Source organism: Carcharhinus amblyrhynchos, chromosome 1 (genome assembly GCF_965287045.1).
Source record: "Carcharhinus amblyrhynchos chromosome 1, sCarAmb.v2.hapA, whole genome shotgun sequence".
In the NCBI taxonomy this organism is placed as follows: Eukaryota; Metazoa; Chordata; class Chondrichthyes; order Carcharhiniformes; family Carcharhinidae; genus Carcharhinus; species Carcharhinus amblyrhynchos.
The window spans coordinates 158344375-158366123 of NC_137324.1; the positions used below are offsets into that span (position 1 = coordinate 158344375).

The 21749-nt window shown below is 43.8% G+C and overlaps 1 protein-coding gene across 1 annotated transcript in view; it reads right to left on the bottom strand.

Annotated features, from left to right (window-relative positions):
- slc7a11 (solute carrier family 7 member 11) overlaps positions 1-21749 on the bottom strand; it is a 179235-nt gene that overhangs the window by 13214 nt on the left and 144272 nt on the right. Inside the window, exons 9-11 of the mRNA XM_080194466.1 lie at positions 19791-19887; positions 17840-17989; positions 10854-11031 (exon numbers count right to left, since the gene is read on the bottom strand). Of these exons, the coding sequence (XP_080050592.1) occupies positions 10854-11031; positions 17840-17989; positions 19791-19887 (425 nt within the window). The remainder of the gene's footprint in view (positions 1-10853; positions 11032-17839; positions 17990-19790; positions 19888-21749) is intronic.

The window sequence follows — 21749 nt, forward strand, 5'->3', positions numbered from 1 at the left end:
AAGGGGCAATTTAGCATGGCCGATCATCATAACCCACACATTTTTGGACTGTGGGAGGAAACCGGAGCAGGCTGTATGATTAATATTTTTTGTCTTTATTCCACAGGTGGAGGTCCACCTCGTGTCAAGCGAGGGGCATGCACACGGCGGGTCGTGCGTGGGCTGCTCTTGGAAGTCCAGGAGTGGCCTAGTACTTCATGTCGGTGTGTGTGCTTGATCCTGGACCGATAGACGGGCGCCGCAACAGCTCAGTGACTAGCACTGCTGGCTGTGCAGATACATGGATTTGGGCCTGTGTCTGTGGGAGTTTGCGCATTCTCCCTGTGGTTGCGTGGGTTTCCTCCGGGCGCTCCGGTTTCCTCCCACACCCCAAAGATGTGCTCTTAGGCTAATCGGTTTCTACCAAATTGACACTATTTCTTCCCTGAATCTGACTGAGTAGGGTCCCATTCGTAGACATGCAGGGTAGAATAGGTGTAGGGTGATGCGGCGGCGCGGGCTCGTTGGGCCGAAGGGCCTGTTTCCCGTGCTGGGTTGTTCTTTGTTCTTTGTTCTTTATCCAGAGGAAACCCACGCATACATGAGGAGGATGTGCAAATTCCGCACAGTGAACCAAGCTGGGAATCGAACCCAGGTCGCTGGAGATGTGAAGCAGCAGTGCTAACCATTGTGCTACTGTGCCACATTAAAATGACTTTAGTCTGGTTGTGATCCCAAAATGGGGCCAAATGGAATGGGACACATCATGCAAAATGGCCACTGAGTGGCACAAGGCAGAAGTTCTGCTTCTGTGTCTTCTAGCAACCAGATCGCAGGAGACAGGGAAGGGTGTGGAGTAGGAAATCCACCTGCCCTTATTAAAAAGCCCAAGGTCAAACCTTGAAGGATTTTCAGTAGGGGAGGCGGGTTGGAAACTGCAATCCTGCCAAGTGAATAGAGGTGTGTATGGCCATGGACACGTGTATGGCAGTGCACGAGGCCAGGAATCTTTTTGAAAGTTAAGTTACAGGAGCATTAGGGGCCTATGGTTGTCATTGGAGGCAGATTATCACTGAGTTAAGGAAGAGCATAGAGAGAGAGACAACTCTACACTGGGGCCAGAATTCTCTGTCCATTCACACCAGCAGGATTCTCTGGTCCCACTGCCGTGAACAGAGATTTGGCTGGACGCCAAATTCTCTTGTCCTCACTTGCAGCAGTAGCGGGTCGTGAATGGACAGAGTATTCCGTCCAGAAGCACCACATTTTGGAATACCATTGATTTTGACGGGCCAGCTCAAATCTGCATTTTTAAGTGAACCTTAGTTGAATGCAAACCTCTTGTCAATTCTTACAAGGGATTGTCAGAACTCTTGAAAAAAAATAAAGGATGAGGCAAGCCCTTCCGCTGACCTGCTCTGAAGACCGTCCTGCCTCAGAATCATAGAATTATAGAACCCTACAGTGCAGAAAGAGGCCCTTCAGCCCATCGAGTCTGCACCGACCACAATTCCACCCAGGCCCTACCCCATATCCCCACATATTTTACCCGCTAATCCCTCTAACCTAAGCATCCCAGGACACCAAGGGGCAATTTTAGCACGGCCGATCAACCTAACCCGCACATCTTTGGACATCTCAGGTCTGTTGATTGAGTCAGCTGACCTGGCTCCAGCAGAAAGTGGCACTTTCACCCAGGAAATTCCTTCTCCCACATCTAGACAATGAAGCCGGGATTGCAAAGATGGGATTAATCCTGCTTTCTGATTCCCAACCTGACATGAAAATCTATCTGGAGATTTTTGTTTTCTCTCCTGTTAATTCTTCACGGCGCTATGATATGACATAAAGCTTTCTTTTCTTCTCTCTTCCTCCCACCTAGCACCACATGCTGATATCTGGCAATGCTTAGCCAAATGGCCAAATTCGATGCCATTGTCCGAAGGCCTCTTACCACACACTTCCATCACAGCTGAGTGAGGCTGTTCATTCCAGAGCAGCAGGATGTGTGACAATGTAACTCATTGTCAGGTATGACAGCAATATCTAAGCGCTATTTCAAGAACTCGAGTAAGCCTGTCTTCTACCAATACTTTTCTCTGCAATGACTTTCCTTTCAAACTTCAGACAAAGCAATCCTTTAATGGATCATGGAGAAACCCATCAATGTGATGTTTTGCATGGTTTATTCAGTTGCCACCAATCCAGCAACATCTTCAGTATCTCTTGCCCTCCTCAAATGTAATCTGTTCCACAACTAATTTTAGGCTCTTGATCGTTTGGACCAACTGGACGTATGTTTGGACTTTGGGCCAGGAATGATCAGATTCATAATTAATGTGGTAAAAACACAAATTGTTTCCTTTTTGGAATTGATTACATGTTGGTTTACCTCAAAATAAAAATTCTTTCTCCTACTTATTTCAGTTCCATCCCACTTGATGCTCTACATTTTTTCTAACTAATGCCAATATTTGCTGAGGACAAAGAAGCCCATTTGATTGGCGCTACATCAACAAATATTCTCTCCCTCCACCACCAACACTCAGTAGCAGCAGTGTGTACAATCTACAAGATGCAGTGCAGGAATTCACAAAAAATCCTTAGATTGCAACTTCCAAACGCAGGACCACTTCCAGTTAGAAGGGCAGCAGATACAGGGAACACCACCACCTGCAAGTTCCCCTCCAAGCCATTCACCATGACGACTTGGAAATGTATCACAATTCCTTCGCAGTCACTGGGTCAAAATCCTGGAATTCCCCCCCTGTGGGTCAACCCACAGCACGTGGGCTGCAGCGATTCAAGGAGGCAGCTCATCACCACCTTCTCAAGGACAACTAGGGATGGGCAATAAATGCTGGTCAGCCAGCGATGCCCATGTCCCACAAATGAATAAAAAAAAGGAATGGTGGCAAAGTGACGAGGTCCATAACTCATTTTTTATCTTTATGCTGACCTTTACCCTTTTCTCCATTGTTATATCCAAATAATGGTTATAACTAACTGATTTTATTGTCAGACCTTAATAATCCCAACGAAGGATGCTAATGCGTTAACACCATCCATCACCAAGGTGCTCTGTCCTTTATAGGTGTCACACAAAGTAGGCCCAACCTTGGCAACAGTACAGCAAGGTGAGTGAGTGCTTCCTCCAGAGATAACAAAATCTAGTCAAAGAGACGCTTTCAGCAGAGCTCATGTGGTAAATACTCTGCGCTGGGAAATCTAAAAAATGCCTTCAGTCTTATTTTATATTTTCTTTTCCGTCTCTGGTGCTCTGCGTCTGTTCAGTGTTGACGTCTCTGTCTCCAGCCCAGAATTCACATGGAGGCAAAATGTTTTGTGTGCAATCCATCCAGGCTGCAATTCCACAGCCCACTAGCCTGCTCTCTTGCTGAGAGTGCTGTTGAAGCTCCTACTGCAAGAAAGGCAGGCAATCAGCTCATTAGAAGTGTCCTCAGCTACTGAATAAGTGTTCCAGCAGTCAGTGAGGTAGCATTTAATAGGGAAGTTCTGTTCCAGTATGAGTGATGCTGTGTTAACGGCATTGAACCCACACGAGAGGAACAGTCATACAGCTGAGGAACAATGAGTCTCCAAAGTGATTTGTATCAGTGGATTACATGTCAGGTTGGAAATTGTGTCTTTATTGTAACTGCAGACCATGGGAGTGCTGGCTGAACCAAAAGGATGAAGTTTCTTCAGCAAACACAATCAGTCATAAAATATTAGACACTCTCGTAATATTCCCCTTTTAACCGTGCGGCCCTACTTAATATTCCATGAAGAGCTGGGATGTTCTAAGGACTATGCAGCTTTGCAGAAAAATTGGAACTGGTTTCTGCTTATTTTAGTGATGGTCCTTGCCGAAATCTTGCTCACTGTATCATTGACAAATCTCTCTCTGTCCTTGTCTGCTTGTCTTTAAATGTAAGATGCTGGGTGATAAAGGCTTGGTGTAGCAGGGCGAGAAGGGAGGTGATGGGGCTTGTATCATTGAGTGGCTCCCTTCCCCAAACATTCACCCTTTCCCAACCCCTTGCTTTCACAAGAGTTTTGGGCTGAATTTTATGGCAGGCAGTGAGGTGGAGGGGAGGGCATATAAAATGGGTTGGATGCCAATCCCACTACCTTTCATTCCTATTACTAATCTCTTTGCTACCTTCTCCCCCACCCCATATGGGGGAGGGGGGAGCATGCAGGCGCGTGCGGAAATCAGCAATCCGCCCATCGTATTTAAATTAGAAACTAAGAATCAATTAGGCTTGTTATCAAGGGAGAAAAAGGGAGTCATTCTTCGGGGGCTGCCCTTTGCTGATTGTAAGTCAGTCGCCCCTTATACTGAAACTCCCCCTCCTTGCTATCTGCTCCTCCCCCCCCTCCCCCACCACCCCGTCCTCCTCCCTGCCCACATCGCTCTTCTCCCTAATGCACCCACACCCTCCTGGCCCAAAACCCAGGGCCTACCTGCTCTGGAAGCCTATGGGGTCCTCTCTTCAGCTCCAGTCTCGGCAGCTGCCACTGATAATTCCCTGGCGCTGCTGGGACTCATGAAACTGCTAGCCAATCAGCAACTTCAAAGGTGGGATCTGCCCAACCACGAGCAGGAGTCTGACTCCGACCTCATTAGTTCTCCCCAAGCACTTTCGTGGCTGTGGGACAGGTCAGCGTGGAGCATGCTGGCTCCAGGCCAATGTGGTTTCCACAGAGGGAGGCATTCACCTACACTTCTCCCCTCCCCCCCCTTCCCCACACCCTGCTGTATATTATTATGTCCGGGAACAGGTGTGAGGCATTTGGCTCCTTTGGCCTATTTCACCACTTATCAAGAGTATGACTTATCACGTACCTTCTGTACTATCTCTATATCCCTGAATGGACTCTGTCCCAATAATCCATCAACGCCTGTCTTGAAACTGCTCAACTGAGCATCCACAGCTCTTTAGGGTAGATTTATAATCCCCTGGTGAAGAAGTTTATTTTCATCTCAATCATCTCAATCCTAAATAACCAACCCTTTAATATGAGTGTGTGACCCTGTGGTCTACATTCCTCAGCCAGGATAATCATCTTCCCTGTCAAGTCCTTCATAATTATTTTATGCTCAGTTCGGTCACTTCCCTTTCTTCCTAAATTGGCCTGGTCTTCTCAATATCTTACTGTAGGCCAATCCAATTAATCCAGTCTAATGACATTTTGCACTCCACCAGAGCCACTATGTTCTTTCTTAGATAAGGAGACTAAAGCAGCCCACTTTATTCTCACCCCTTCCAAAAACATTCACTCCCTCCACCACCACCGCACAGTAGCAGCTGTGTGTACCATTTAAAAGATCTTCCAAATCTATGACTGGATTATCATGGACAGTCCATGACTGTCTCCATCTAGAAGGACATGCTGTGAAATTGCTCAGCAAACCATTCAGTTGAAGGCAGTTAGGGACAGGCAGCAAATGCTGGCCAAGCCAGCAATGCCCACATTCTATGAACAAATATTAAAAAAAATCAAACCATGGTTGATCTGCACCATTTGAGAAGTATCTTTCTATTGCTTCATCCAAATCGGTAGTAAATGTGGTAAAATGTTGAGCCCACAAAACCAATCTCTGGGGAATGCCACTTGTTACGTGCCATCAATCAGAGTACTGACCCTTTAACCCCACTCTCTTCACTCTGCCAGACAACTTCCAAGAAAGTCAACCGATAATTCTGCGTATCCTCTATCTTACTAAAGATGTCTGCTTATCAAATCTCCTGACCTAGATTATAAGTGATCTCTTCAAAAGAAACTCAATCCGAGTAATGGCACATGAATTATCCTTAACAAAGGCAACCTGGCTCTCTGATCAGTTCAGATTTGTTCAAGTTCTCAGTCATCCTATCCCTAATGAGGGATCTCAGTGCTTTCCTATAACTGACATTAAATTGACAGGCCTGCATTTATCTGCTTTCTTTCTCCTACTCTTCTTAGATCATGGAATAGCATTAGCAATTTTCCTGTCTAAAGGTGCAGTTTCTCACTCAAGAGAGCTTTGGAAGATATAGCTAAGATTTCTACAACTTCCTCACCTGCCGCATTCAAAATCCCAAGGGGGAAGCCATCAGATCCTGGGGATTTATCTAACCCAAGCCTAACTTTCCCCCCATTACCACTTGGTTACATCTATTGAGTGTTTTTATTTATGTTCTAGTTTTCCGACTATTACTGCTATTTTATCCTCGTAGTACCAAATTAATTGTGAAGCTTATTGGCAGCTCAACCTTTGAGATGGCAGGTAATACTCTGGGCAAAGTCAGAAGCATTTTAAAAAGATGTGCGGTTGGGAAATGTAAATGGAACACCATTCCTTTATTCCCCGTTAAGAATTTTCCCATTTCTGTCTACATTCATTTTTGTCAATCTTTTTCTCTTAATATATCTACAGAAACTTCTGCAATCAGTTTTTATGTTCCCCACTAACTTACTTTCATACTCTATTTTTCCTTTCAAATCAATGCACTGGTCCTCGTTTGCAGAATTTTAAACTGCTCTCAATCCTCAGGCCTGTTGCTTTTTCTTGTCAATTTGTCTGCTTCTTTCTTGAATCTGATAATACTTCTAATTTCCTTTGTGAGCCATGGTTTGGTCACAATTCCCTTATCACCCTTGCACCAAACAAACATAAACAACTTGTAGGGTTCATCAAATCTTTGGGATATATAATCTATATACCCGGTATCCCATTAATGCTGAAATTTATATACCACAATACTCATTGGTGCAATAGGCAGAATGTCATTTTGGCTTGGTGGCAGCATCCTGTTCGCCATGAATATTATTTGTGTTGCTAGTGCCCAGTAGCAGCATGTAACCTGTTGCTTCCAGGATAATCAGTGGCAGTCTGGGCACGCCAAATGTGACAGCCTTAGGCCTGTTCAACACCCTCTCCTCATACAGCATAGAAGTGTCATTTACTTGACATTGGTATTATTGCGATTGACCTGATGAGCCCAAGACAAAAAACTTTGACAAAATTTTATTTTCAACAATAGTTAAGTTCTATGCGACAAAAAGCCTCTTCTGTCTGGGGCAAAAGTTCTCAGGATGCCCTGGCTAACATGTATTCCTCAGCCAACGTTGTTAAAACAGAAAATAGGCTATTTCTCTCAATGCTATTTGTGGTGTTTGGAGTCTGATGAATGCAAATTGGTTGCTATGCCTTACTACATTATAATAGTAAGTACACTTCTAAAGTATCTCCTTGGCTGTAAGACAATATGAAGCATCCTGAAATCATGAAAGGTGCTGTACAATATTTTTCCTTGTCTCTCTCTTTCTGAATTCAGTCTATTTTTCTCTCTGTCAGTTTATTCTTTTTTACAAGTTTTATGTACACAAAAAACCAACCTCAGATGTGTCATTAGAACACTGTAATTTATCACACACACACACACACACACACACCCTCCCTGTATCATTTATCGAAGAAAACAATGCTTTACTTCAGTAAAAGTTTTTGAATTTTTTTCATGTAGCTTTTCAAAATTATATTAACGGCAGAAACTACTGGCAGGCTGAAGAAAAATCAGCTAATGGATTCATTTGAGAAATTAGGTGAATTTTTTTTTAATTCATTCATGGGACATAGGCATCCCTTTCTGGCTAACATTTATTGACCATCCTTAGTTGCCCTTGGAGGGCAGTTGAGTCAACCAAATTGCTGTGGACCTGAACTCACAAGTAGGCCAGACTAGGTAGAGATGGCAGATTTCCTTCCCTAGAGGACATTAGTGAACTAGATGGATTTTCTGACAATCAACAATGGTTTCATACTCATCAGTAGATTCTTAATAATTAAATATTGAATTCAAATTCCAATACTGCTGTGGTAGGATTCGAATGTGGGTCCCCAGACCAATAGCTGAGTTGCTGGATTAATTGTCTAGCAATAATACCACTAGGCCATTGCCTCCCCTTATTACACATAGGCAGACTGCACAACCTAAGTTCAGCTCAGTGTTCTGTGGAAGAATAATCTCCAATTTCATGGAGTGGTAATGAGAAAGTGAAAGGCATTACTCGGTACAAAGTTAACAACTATTGTAATTGGAGAGAGAATGCCAGAAAAACTCAGTCTATAACGAGAGAGAACAGAGCCAATGGCCCGAGTCTGTTCAACTCTTCAGAACACACAATGAATGGATGTTGCTGTATCGCTGAGTTTTTCCAGCATTCTCTGCCTTGTTTCAGATTCCAGCGTCCACAATATTTTGATTTTATTTTACCTGATATAATTGGCTTTGCTATTACAAAATATTTAGTTTGAAAGTTATTTTGTTTAAATTCTCATATTGGGCAGTAGAAATTTCAGTTACTCAGGGAAGAATTATGGAGAAATAAATTTAGAAAACATTTTGAAGGCTTTATAGAAAGCAAGTGATCACATTTGCATAATCACATCGCGATTTGCTCTGAGGAGAGCAGCCAGTTTGCACCACTAATGTCTTTAATTTTGTAAATACCAGTTACAGCGTTGCTTACAGGACTAGCACTTAATTGTTCAATGATATTATGCTGAGTTTTCAATGTAGCAATAAATAAAAGTGGATGAAGCAATGTTCTGTTTTTCTCTATCCTAGAATCATTGAATCTCTTCAGTGCAGAAAGAGGCCATTTGGCCCATCAAGCCTGCACCAACAACATTCCCCCCAGGCCCCATCCCCGTGATCCCATGTCTTTACTCTGCTAGTCCTCCTGACACTAAGAAGCAATTGACCATGGCCAATCCACCTAACCCTCACATCTTTGGATTGTGGGAGGAAACTGGAGCACCCAGAGGAAACTCACGCAGACACAAGGAGAATGTGTAAACTCCACACAGACAGTTACCGAAGGCCAGAATTGAACACTGGTCCCTAGTGCTGTGAGGCAACAATGCTAACCACTGTGCCACTGTACTGCCCTTCCTCAAAAACCCTGTTCTCAACAAAGGGGGCTGTAAAATGTCCATTTTGCTGAATCTCTTTTCTCTCCAACCTAAGGATTCAATGTATCAGCTGTTCTAGAAAACTCTACCCACTTAGCTTCTGGTAGCAGGGATGCTCTTTCTAGATTACTAGGAAATCCAGGTGTACAGCTGACCCCTCGTTCCAGCAGTTGTCAGAAGCCATCTCTGTCCCAACCTACATCAGATAATGTTCCATAGAGCATGCTAACAAGGAAATGCCCTTATTAGACAACCAGGGAACTGGGCAAAGATCACTGTCGGACCAGCTGAGAATTATTGGCCAGAGTTAATCACCAATCCCCCTGACCAATAATGAATATACCGATGCAGCAGTGACTCTCAGTAATTGTTCAGCGGTGAATTGAAAAATTACTCCTTATGCAGCTCTCAGTGTTGGGTTAATTTTCTCCATTCCAATGTAATTCTGGGTAAACAACTGGTTTCCCCAAGTGAACGCTCAGGACTGTTGTATGAAGCTCGGGCCTGAGTAAGTTGTTCAAAGCAGATCGGTGGCAGCTCGCTGTTGCACAGAACGTGAAAATTATTTTTCTTTCAATGCTCATGAATGCGAGCAGTGCACAGATTGACAATGTCGGCACGGTAGCACAGTGGTTAGCACTGCTGCTTCACAGCTCCAGGGTCCTGGGTTTGATTCTCGGCTCAGGTCACTGTCTGTGTGGAGTTTGCACATTCTCCTCGTGTCTGCGTGGGTTCCCCCTGGGTGCTCCGGTTTCCTCCCACAGTCCAAAGATGTGCGGGTTAGGTTGATTGGCCATGCTAAGAAATTGCCCCTTAGTGTCCAGGGTAGTGGAGGTTAGACGGATTAGTGGGTATAATATATAGGGATATGGGGGTAGGGCCTGGGTGGGATTGTGTTCGGTGCAGACTCGATGGGCCGAAGGGCCTCTTTCTGCACTGTAGGGCTCTATGTCACGCTGAACCAAAATACCTGATAACTGAATGTGAACCAAGCAGTCAACGCCTGAAACAGAATGTCGGATACACCAAATCTGGTGAACCCCCTAACCAAAACATTAACCACTGGGATCCGTGTGATCCCATTGACCATTTGTAATTTCTGATTTCCAGCACGTGCGGTTTGTATTATGACATCTGGCTGGGTATCATACACATCATTTTTAATAGTAGCTGGGTAGAAAAAAGTGACCAGAGAATACTATAGAGTTCAACCATCGATCGGGCTCCAAAAGACTAACGCAGGATTTTACCCTTGGGTTTTAGGTTCTGATATCAGAGTCAAAATGGAGGTCAGAATTCCAAACCTTGTGGAGAACTAGTCACCCAGCAGGGATTTTCCCTGAATTAGTGGGCAGGGGAATGCCTTTTGAGGCAAGAGAGAAATTGTGGGGTGGGCACCTCAAGATGGAGGTACCTTCTCTCCAATACTTTAAATAAAAACAGATTGAGCAGCTGGGCTATCATAGTGGAGGGGGAGCCTATCGCTCTACAGGATGGCAGCCGTGACCAGGGTAGGTGTTGGGGGAATGAAGGTCCTCCAAGCCTGCCTGGAGTGCTGACCCCTCAGTCTGCCACCTCCAAGTGTCTGACATGTTCCCCAAGAACCCCAGAGTCCAAATGCTGACAAAAAAATGGCAGCCGGCCTCTGACAATAGACCTTAGTTGACCTTTAACTATTTTCTGAGTGGCGACTTGTCACTTGTGGAGGGGGGTAGCCCTGCTGCCTATCATCTCAACTCTGGGAAAGCGACCCAGAAGGAGCAAGGGGCTGATGCTGGTTAACATGTGAATTTTCACACTCACTTGCTACAATGTATGGCCCCTAAATATCCTAGCACAGTGGAGGAAGGGGAAATCATGTAGAGGTTTACCTTGTGCACCAAAACAGAGAGATGTATTTACTTACTCATCAGTCTTTTGAAGTACTTTGGCTTTTTATCCCAAACCACAAAGATATAGTAGGCAGGAATACCAGTCAGAGTGATGAGAAATCCAATGCCAGCGTTGAAGGGGTCGGAGTAGAGTGACAGAGCCACTATGAAGAGACAGGTGAAGGCAAAGAAAGCTGGGATGAACAGAGGAACCTGCAACAACAAAAGAGGAATTATTGGAATGCACCTCGGCAATGCTTCGCCTTCACTGTCTGGGCAAGGATTTCGTCAGCCCAGCCATGAGAAATATCAACAGCTTGGGTGGGTTTTCAAAAAGGGAGAACTGCTCCACCAGAGTGTCATGCAAGTGGGTAAAAATGGATTGACTTCTAATTCATTCTGCCACGCAGTCAGGAATGAGTCAGGTAGCTTTTAATTGAGATATTCTGCTGAGGTGCAAGCTCCAATTAAGGCTAAATTTGTTCGCACAATTAAGAGAATGCTACAGCAGAGAAAAGGACAATTTTGCCTATTAGCTCAGCCTTGATATTTACAAGGTTATTTCTCTATATATGGCTTTAAAGACATCACAGTAAGAGTTCACTCAGCTGGCAAATACTTTTGCGAACAGGGTATCAGTAGTTCAGCCGTGTGCTTCCCCTGATTTTTCTCATCTAATTTATTCCCATATATTATTAAAGCGATAAATTTTCATAATATATTTCCATTTACTTTTCAGTGAATAAGTGAAGGCGTAAAAAAGGTGAGAATGTAAACGAGTAAAGCACTGAAAGAATGTGAGTGGGACTGAGGGGGAGTGTAAGTGTCATAAAATTAAACAGAGAAAGAGAGAAAGAAATAGGAATAGAGGACGGGAGTCAATGATAGAAACAATGAAATAGTAATCATAGCGCCAAAAAAAGTTCCAAGCCCAAAAGTAGGCCAATCCACGTTATATTTGTACAAGGGTGGCCTACCTATTGCCTAGATTTCAGAAACCGCAACAGAGAGCACCAATAAGACAGAGAAGAACTGAGTGAGGTGGAGATAAAGGTTATCTGAGACAGAAAGCACTAGGTAGATTCTGACTTTGTGTAAACTGGATGATATTGGGTCACAGACTCATTTAATGATTTTTAGTTTAGGATTTCACTGGAATTAAAAATTGGGAGTTTTACACTATTGTCCATTTTATATTATCACATGGTGCAAAAATCTACTTCCAGTGAGTCAAATAGAGTGCAAGTGCAAAAGGGAGTGAAAAGGACACTGACGTTATGGGCAGGATTTTGCCAGCTTTCAAGAGAAAGGATCAGGATGGAAGGGTGAGTTGGGGGGGGGGGAAGAGTGAAATTGGGGTGAGTCATAGGGGATCAGCTATGCCCCACTATCGGGAAATTTTACTGGTGGTGTGATTGGCTTTGGACAGGCTTCCAACCACAAGGAAATGGGAAGCAAATTTGAATGGCCCATCAATGGCTATTTTGCCAAGCCATAGGCATTCTGTCGAAAGTGGATTGGAGCCCTGACGAGTGGCGAGGCCATCAGTTGATTGTAGATGGCTTCCCACAGTAAAGATGCTGGCGTTGGACTGGGGTAAACACAGTAAGAAGTCTCACAACACCAGGTTAGAATCCAACCAGTTTATTTGATAGTAATCTCACAAGCTTTCGGAAATGGTGTTCCTTCGTCAGGTGTGTGGAAGGTTGTGAGGCTTCTTACTGTGTTTCCCACAGTAACCCAGAGATGAAGGGTAGGATTTTCTGATCTTGCCTGTAGCTGCCAGAAAGAATTGGGGCTGCGTGCAGCGAAGGCAGCTCTTGTCATTGGTTTAGAGGCGTCTCCTTTCTATCATTATCATTTAAAATTTTTTTTGACATACCTTCGGCCTACCTGGTGTAGGCTCCAGGGCCCCTGCCTGCCTGCCTCAGCTACGGCTTCTGATGGTGCTGCTGACCATTTGGCCCTCTGACTGGGCCAGCAGCTCCAGAGGACAGATGACCATCCTGCGTAAGCTGGTAGCCCCAGTGGTAGTTTACCCCTGAGCTGCCATCAGCGAAATCAAGGCTAGGTCCAGCCAGCCGGCCTCTGCGTGTTGAGACATACAATAACGGCCATTGTCGGGACTCTGACGCTTCAGGGTAAATTCTGCCTTTCGTAGAATCATAGAATCCTACAGTGCAGGAGGAGGCCATTTGGCCCATTGAGTCTGCATTGACCACAACACCACCCAGCCCCTATCCCTGTAGCCCCATGTATTTACCCCCTGGCACTAAAGGGCAATTTACCGTGGCCAATCAATCTAGCCAGCAGATCTTTGCACGGTGAGAGGAAACTGGAGCACCCGGAGGAAACCCATGCAGACATGGGGAGAATGTACAAACTCCACACAGACAGTGACCCAAGCTGGGAATCGAACCCTGGTCCCTGGCCCTGTAAAGCAGCAGTGCCAACCACTTTGCCACTGTGCTGCTTTCATCTGAGCAAAAGACAGTAGCGGACAAAGAGTGAGATCTGGCACAGGTGAATGATACAGAAAGAGTGTTGAGAGTGTGAGGAACCAGAGGTAGAAGGGATGTAAACAAGACAGAAGGGCCCCAGGACTCCAGAGCTAGCCTCAGTGAGCGTGGATTTTAGGCAGAAGTTCAACCTGACATCCCTCACCTTACTGGGAATCACGGGGTCTGGATAATTAAAATCTTATACCTCACTTCCACTACAGCAAGGACATCTGCCTCAGCTGTTGGTAGGAGGAGAAATTTGCTGCAGTAATGTGCCACAATGTTCATGATGCCACAGTGTTCAGTCCAGAAGGAATAAACAGTTCAGGCCAGGAGTCTTATTTCACTGTTTTATTGATGTTTCATTTTAAAGTATACAAGACCAGGTCAGGCCAGTATTCTTAAAGTCATAAAGGTTTACAGCATGGAAATAGACCCTTCAGCCCAACTTGTCCATGCCACCCAGTTTTTACCATTAAGCTAGTCCCAATTGCCTGCATTTACCTCTATACCCATCGTACCCATGTAACTGTTTAAATGCTTTTTAAAAGACATAATTATACCCACCTCCACTACCACCTCTGGCAGCTCGTTCCAGCCACTCACCACCCTCTGAGTGAATAAAACTGCCCCTCTGCACCCTTTTGTATCTCTTCCCTCTCACATTAAACCTATGCCCTCTAGTTTTAGACTCCTCTACCTTTGGGAAAAGATATTGACTATCTAGTTGATCTATGCCCCTCATTATTTTATAGACCTCTGTAGGATCACCCTAAGCCTCCTACGCTCCAGGGAAGAAGTCCCAGTCCATCCAGCCTCTCCTTATAACTCAAGCTATCAAGTCCTGGTAGCATTCTAGTAAATCTAACTTTCCAGTTTTTTCTTGTAGTGCAGGAATGAACTAAAACACGTTTGTTTGTTTGGGGAGGGGGACATTTCAAATAACTATATTGCATTGCTACTTCCAGTTCAATGATCGATTTAACCTCCTACGGCTGTAGCAATGTTGGGAGGCAGGGAGTCGCATTACTGGCATCCATCCATCTATGGTGGATAGACATTCAGCAAATCCCTTGGTGATGGGATAGTTTCTGTTAAATCCTGTCGTACTGGCGCTTCTCCCCAGTAATTACTCCACAGTCAGGCATCAGGATCTTGATTATGCCTACTAGCTCCACACTCCAAAAGTTGACTCCCCACACCTGTGAGTCACAAAGGGGCGATGCCCAAACAGACATAACGGTTTACAATACCCCTCAATCGTTAAAAAGGAAAGGAGCGGAATCCTGTTACGCCTGGATTCTGCCCCTAATTTCAACCAACTTCTTGTGAGCAGCCTGCTTTCGTGACATCGCTCTTGGCCCCTGCGATTTTGAGCCTCAGGCTTACACATGCACAGTGATGGAATGACTTACAGATCTTGATGCACTCTTTATTTCTCTTACGTGTGCCCTCACAATTAAATAACATGCTCAGAGTGCGGGGAGGAATGGGACTGGCATTGCAGTACCACCCTGTGTGCAGTAGGGGGAATTCCAGTTGAATAAAGTGCGTAGTGTGTGTACAGAATAAAAACAAATGAGTTTAATTTAAGACAATTATAAATTTTGTGGATCAGGCGAGACCATATGATGGCACCCGGACCAATTGCCATGTTCCTGCCTTTGCAATGTATCCCCCCGCCCCCCCCCGCTGCCTGATATTCCAGATTCATAAACAGTCTGAGGCAGCACCAGTAAATCAAATCGGACATTGATCAGCATGTGAATGAAGCTTTTGTTGGGCCGTTGCTGCACTCCCAACTGGTCAACAAAGTTCAGGAATGAAAAATGTAAACTGAGTGACATTTGGTTTGAAACAAAACATACTGCAATCAAGCAAATTGGTCGCGTGGTGTTTTATAAGATCATCTTTGGAGGGCGGCCGGCGGGAGAGAGGGGGGGGCGGATGGGTGAGGGGGAAGAGGAATGGCGGGGAGGGAAAGAGGATGTATTTCTCTAGGAATGCTGCCAGACTTGGGTATTTGTCAATCCTGTGGTCCCGATGAATGCATTTTTTGTTCACTGTATGACTGATCAGCCCAATAATAGTTCCACGGCGTCTGACTTAGGGATCTGGTAGTAACGGGGTTGACAAGGTTCATGGATGGCAGGTCAGCCAGCTCCAGCAATCAGCATTTGTGCGTGTTTTCTTTTCCCAACTTGTTCTAAACATGGCCATTCTGCACTCATTTCCGAGCAGTTAGCTGAACATTTTCACCACTTGCCCTTACAAATTCCTTGTTCTAAAGGGGGAAAATCTTTCTGTCTATCTTTTTCATCAACTTAAATAAGTGAAATCGATAATAACTAACGAATTGAGCTCCACTCTCAGCACTCTCAATCTTGAAAAACCTCAGTGAGTTACATTTATGGCAGGAAAAAGCAACCTGCGTAATTTATAGGATTGTGAGCAAAATGCTAACGTGCGTAGAAAATGGAATAAATAAACATAAATACATAATGCAATGCAATATGGGGTGTTATTATTTTTAATGCCCCCATAGTCGAATATGATTTTTAAGATTCAGCCTTTACTGGCAAGGAGTCATGGGATGATAATGACAGTAATTACCACGCTTTAAGCCATGGCCTAATGCAGTTTGTAAAATTTGCTGCGATCTGCTCGTTCAACTGTAGGTGCTGTTAACCCCTTCAATGCCTCACTGAGTGCCGCTGCTGTTGGGTCCTTCTTCCGTGTCTGAGACATATGGAGGGATTTTATGGCCTCGCTCATCCTGAAACTGTAAAATGCCACCTGAGGTCAACGGACCATTCAATCTTCTGCCCCCTCACCTGATTCCCGTGGCGGGTGGGGGCAGTAAAAATTCAGCCATACAAACACAACAAAATTGGACCTGTTGTACAAACTGCTCACTTCGTACATTCCTGACTATTGACAAGTGAAAGATATTTTTAGCCTTTCAAACTGGATCTCAGCCCCCAATGCGAGCTCAATTGCCAACTGAAAGAAGAGAAATGTTAATCTTGCAATTCATTTTTACAATTAGAAAAGGACCAGAAAAAAACATTAAATTTCGTTGATAACAAAAAAAATTCAAGTGAAAAGAATAAGGATAGAACAGAAAGAAAGAATGAGGGAAGAATAACAATAAGAACTAAGCCATCAGAAAACTATTTGATTTGTTTGAAGTTTATCTTATTAGTGTCACAAGTTGGCTTACATTAACATTGCAATGACATTACTGTGAAAATCCCCTAGAAGCCACACTCTGGCACCAGTTTGGATACCGTGAGGAGAACTTAGCATGGCCAATCAGCGCGTCTTTCAGATCCTGGAAGGAAATCGGAGCATCTGGAGGAAACCCATGCAAACACTGGGAGAAGGTGCAGCATCTGCACAGTCAGTGACCCCAAGCTGTGAATCGAACTGTGGGGCTGTGAGGCAGCAGTGCTAACCACTGTGCCACCGTGCCATCCAGTTATGGAATAATACTGGAATAATAAAGCTACTCCCCACTTTTGACGAATTCAGTTATTGTGATTTTAGTTTCTGTTATTGGATCGGAATACATGAGGTAAATACGTACAGAACTGTTTGATTTAACAATTTGATTTGTTGCTATAGCTACGGTAGTAAATTGCCACTCTTTCTTTTGTTGCAGGTGAGCAAGGATTGAGTCATAAATGGGATTTGTTACTTTAAACCCCCCAAGTCAGCTTCATATATCAGATGCAGTTTGCTAAGTTTAAGAAGGGCTGTAATTTATCTATGTTGAGTAAGGCCAATCTCTCAAAGTAGTGAGCCTGGAAAGGTGATAGAAATAACAAGGATACTGGCCTGAAAATTGCAGTGTGATATTAAACCCACAAGAGCCTCTGGGTTTTTGATGATCTACCTAACATTAACTGAGGCAGGAATTAAAATGCAACACATCATATCTGTGCCTGTCGATCTAGAATGGGAGGTGATTGTGATTTCTGCTGTTGAGCATTTGTGGGCACTGGGGTCCCTAACGATACAATATCCTTGGACTTGCGCATGACGGTGTCCCACTTGGGCGAGGTACTGGAAGGGCTGATTGAACCAAACTCCAACATTGAAGTAACATTCCCACATGAGGAAGGAAAAAGGGATAAAACTGGGGGGAAAAAATGGGCAGGATTTGCCAAACCCTCACTCTCCTCCCCACTCCGTGCAGCGGAGATGTTCCAGTCCCATCACTGTCAATGGAGTTTCCCATTGTTCGCAAGATCCTGCTGGAAGGAACAGCTGGAAAATCCCACCCAGTGAAACCAGGCTGAAGCTGGGAACTAAACCCTCGCTGTTATTTGGTTTGGAATCGTGAAAAGGATTTCAGCAGCAGGTGAATCTGTGTTTAGCCCCAGTGATCCATTTTTGATGTTTTCGGAGAATGCCACACATCATTAATGTACTAAGCAAGCAAAAAAGACAAGAAAGGTACAGCATCTCAATATTCCAAGTTGAATTGGCCAGTGCTGACCTGTAGTGAACATTACCTTAAATGGTCGTGGCATGTCTGGACGCTTGTATCGCAAGTATATCAGCCCAGCTACTGCCAGTCCAATGAAAAGCCATCGGACGAAGCTTAAGAAGTTCAGCAGATTGTAAATATCACTCGAAAACAGCATGAGGATAGTTAAAGGGTACTGCAAAAGATGAAAAGGTTAAACAAACGTAAGATTGGAATAAAATTAGCAGGATTTAAGATGGGGTTTGACAAAATACTGTATTAGCATGTTCAGTTAAGATATTGTTCCAATCTTAATCTCCTTGTTCTTTCACATATTAAAGATCTGAAATGCTCAAGGGTATTATAATTACTATAGAAGAAGATATGTGAAGCATATTCTCAGTTTGCAGAACTTCAGGTGTCAAGGTTTTACTGCACTGCCTAAGTCAGGAGTTCCGAAGGGCAGAGTGAAAATTACTGGGCTGTAGTTTTCTATTATTCTGGTGTGGGATATATTGCCCAACACACAGTTTTAGCAGCGACAATGCAAAACCACTTCTAAAGATGGCACTAACCATTAGATCAGTCATTTTGAACCTGGCTGCAGGTAAACTTCTTCCATTCCTAACCCAGAATGATCCTTCTCTGTGGGAGTTGGTTGCAAGCTTGTGACTCTGTTGCTGAATCTGAGTATAAATGATCCGTTTCTAATCCACTTGAATTAGGGTACGTTGTTGTTGTTTAACTTCCTGCACATAGTGGTGCACAAGGTAGACTTTCATCAGACTTTCCATAGCTTGTTTTTCCTGGAACAAGTAGCTGACCTGTCGCTAGAGGCTTCTGGCTTGAGGGGCGCCACTCCACATGGCTGACCAGTGAGTTTCTCCCGCTCTTACTGACAGTCAGTGGTGTGTTGGTAGGGTTTGCAGGTTGACACACTCAACCTGTTTGACCGGGTTATGGACACACCTTCCTTGGCCATCAAGTCCTGGGGTGAGACTCGAACCCAGATCTCCTGGCTCAGAGTCAGGGATGCTATCCACTGCGAAACAAGACTTCTTATGGTGCTAGGGTGGGGGGACTCATGGAGCTTTCTATTCTTAAAAAAAAACATGCTCTGGGTACTTAGACACTTCAGACATTTCCCTAACCCAGTTTTGCTAAGACAATTGATACTAAGTGCAAATTTAGTGAGAAACAATAACTCAGTTTGTAACAGGAAGCAAATGGGCTGAATTTTCAAAACAGGGTTCGGAATCCAACATCCAGATGAAGTTCCGGTTCCCAACCCTGTGCCTCAACTCTGTCACTCCCGCTGCACTGTTTTGAAATGCTCATGCCCTAATCAGGCAGGGGACTAGTTCAGTGTTCAATCAGTGGGGCTTAACATCTCGAGAGGTGGTGGCTGTCTTCAGAACATGAGTGGCAAAGTCAGATGGCAGGCATGGTGCCACTGTCTAGCTGAAGGCAGCATGTAGCATGTTGGAGGGTTAGCAGCATAAATGTTTAAGTGTCCAAATGACTAGATGAGAGGTAATGTGAATGATATAGCACAAGATCCCCTCCCCTCCAGGTCTCCATAATTTTCAATTAATAAAATTACCCCTTGACCCAAATTACGTTCCCCTTGACCCAATTTGAACCTGAACAGTTGCATACTAACACGTTCCAGATTAGTTGGTTTCTCCAAACTCATCATTGACAATTTCAGTCGCAACATCCCCAGGCAAGCTCTTCAGGGAGTTTAATTGGTCATTAGTTGGAGGCAAGTGGGTTCTTCATCCCCTCACGCCTGCCCTCACTTCGAAAACAGAATTGTTTCCTAAAGGCTTTCATTTTTATATCCCACTCTCACCCTTTCCCAACTTCCCAATATTGGAGAGATATTCCTGCCCCAATATCTCGACATGGAAAGCCTCATCATGATGTGAAATTGACAGCCAAAAGGTTGGAAGTCAGGTGAATATGCACTTAAATGACCGGAGATGCTTTCTTACCAACACAATAACAGCAGGAATAGGTGTATGTTTACGAACATGGATCATGGATAGTATTTCAGGAAGGTGACCCTCTCGTGAAGCAACATAAAACATTCTATTTGATTAAAGAGATACAACAGATTATGTCCCAATTAATGCATGCTCTCTATTAACTAGCAAATGCCAATGCAATATCTACGAGTCTGCGCAGATTGATAGTGACATTCTAAGCTCTCCTTTTAAAGCAATTATTTGTCATCAGATGTTAACGAGTTCAGCTTAAATATGTCTCATTAATCTCCTTCAACTCAGCTTCCCTCATCTCTTTCGGAGTAAAACACAACAAATAACTCAGACCACAATAAATTAACATTTTTAGCTTCAGTTGCTTATAACACAGAGTGATTTTATTGAGTACTTCAGGGGAAATTCTAATGTGGCTCGATTGGCTCGCTGAGGGAATAAACACCACTGGCTTTCCCCTTGATCTTGTTTCCACTTTGATGACATTATCAGATTCTGTTAAAATAAGAGGTTTCCTCACACAGCGGCAAAAAGGTTGCCAAAAGAAGATAATCAAAGTGCAAGGGATGTTAGAGCTAACTGGTCTGGTCAGATTGTAGTGCATGGGAAGCTACACCAGAAGGACCTAAGCAGAGTGACAGGGAAAATTTTCAGCACTTGGTTGAGAAGTTTAATAGAACGCCTGGATGCCTTTTTCAACCTGATTTTAAAATAACTTGCCCTTGTCACTTCCCTGACACCAACTGGTCAGATCAGCACTGGTTGCAGTCAAAATTAGAGATCATCCTCTCCAGCAAGTCTACTTACCATAAAAATGCACCAAATAATCAGAGCAGTGTAAAATACATTCTTGACTGATAGGGAACGTATTAGATACTTCATAAAGAATACTTGATTTGTTTCCTTTATTATGTGACTGTTGCTGCTTGATATGCAGATATGTCAAGATATATAAAGATAGATTTCTTTATTTGAATTGAGCAAGCAATGCTTCTTTATTCTAACAAAATTTGCACTGCTCTTAAAGTCTCTTCCTGCACAATTTAAAGGGAACATTGGTTGTGTGTGGTCTGTTTGTTGTACCGTGTGGTATGTTCTGCACTGGTGCATAGCCACACAACCTAGAGGGAACATTGGAGGAAAGCAAAGTCTTTGGAAAATGATAGAATCCCTACAGTGTGGATGGAGGCCATTCGGCCCATTGAGCCTGCACCGACAACAATTCCCTATTCCTGTAACCCTATGCATCGACCCTCCTAATCTCCCTGACACTAAGGGGCAGTTTATCGTGGCCAATCAACCTAATTGCACATCTTTGGGAGGAAACCAGAGCTCCTGGAAGAAACCCGTGAAGATACGGGAAGAATGTGCAAACTCCACGCTAATAACTGCGTGAGGCTGGAATCGAACCTAGGTTCTAGTGCTCTGAGGCAGCAGTGCTAACCACTGTGCCACTGTGCCGCCCATAGAAGGGGATGTAATATTCGTTTATGTTCTTATGTTCTTATGTTTAAGGTAGATTTTGAACTTATGGCAAAAATGCACTGTACAGTGCTTGTGTCATTTGGTCTGTAATTGATGTAATTAATAAAGAAATGGGGAATTTTTAACTAGACTTCTATAGACTTTTCTGCAAAAAGGTATCACAGGGAAACACTTGCAAATGTTAATACGTTGTTAAAATACTTTAAGTTAAATGAAAAGAAATTAATGTTTGCCAAACAAATCTGCTATGAAAATTGAATGACAATAGTCTACTTGTCATTGAGATTTCAAGTTATTTCTCAGCTGAATGTGAAGGGTATCACTGCACCACCCTCACATTGGCTGCATATCTAATTTGAATGCTTTACTGTCTAATGTTCATCAGATAATTGTGGAATCAGCAGAAAAACTATTTTGTAAACGCTCATTCAGAATCTTGATTACTAAAGCACATTTGTGTAACAGTTT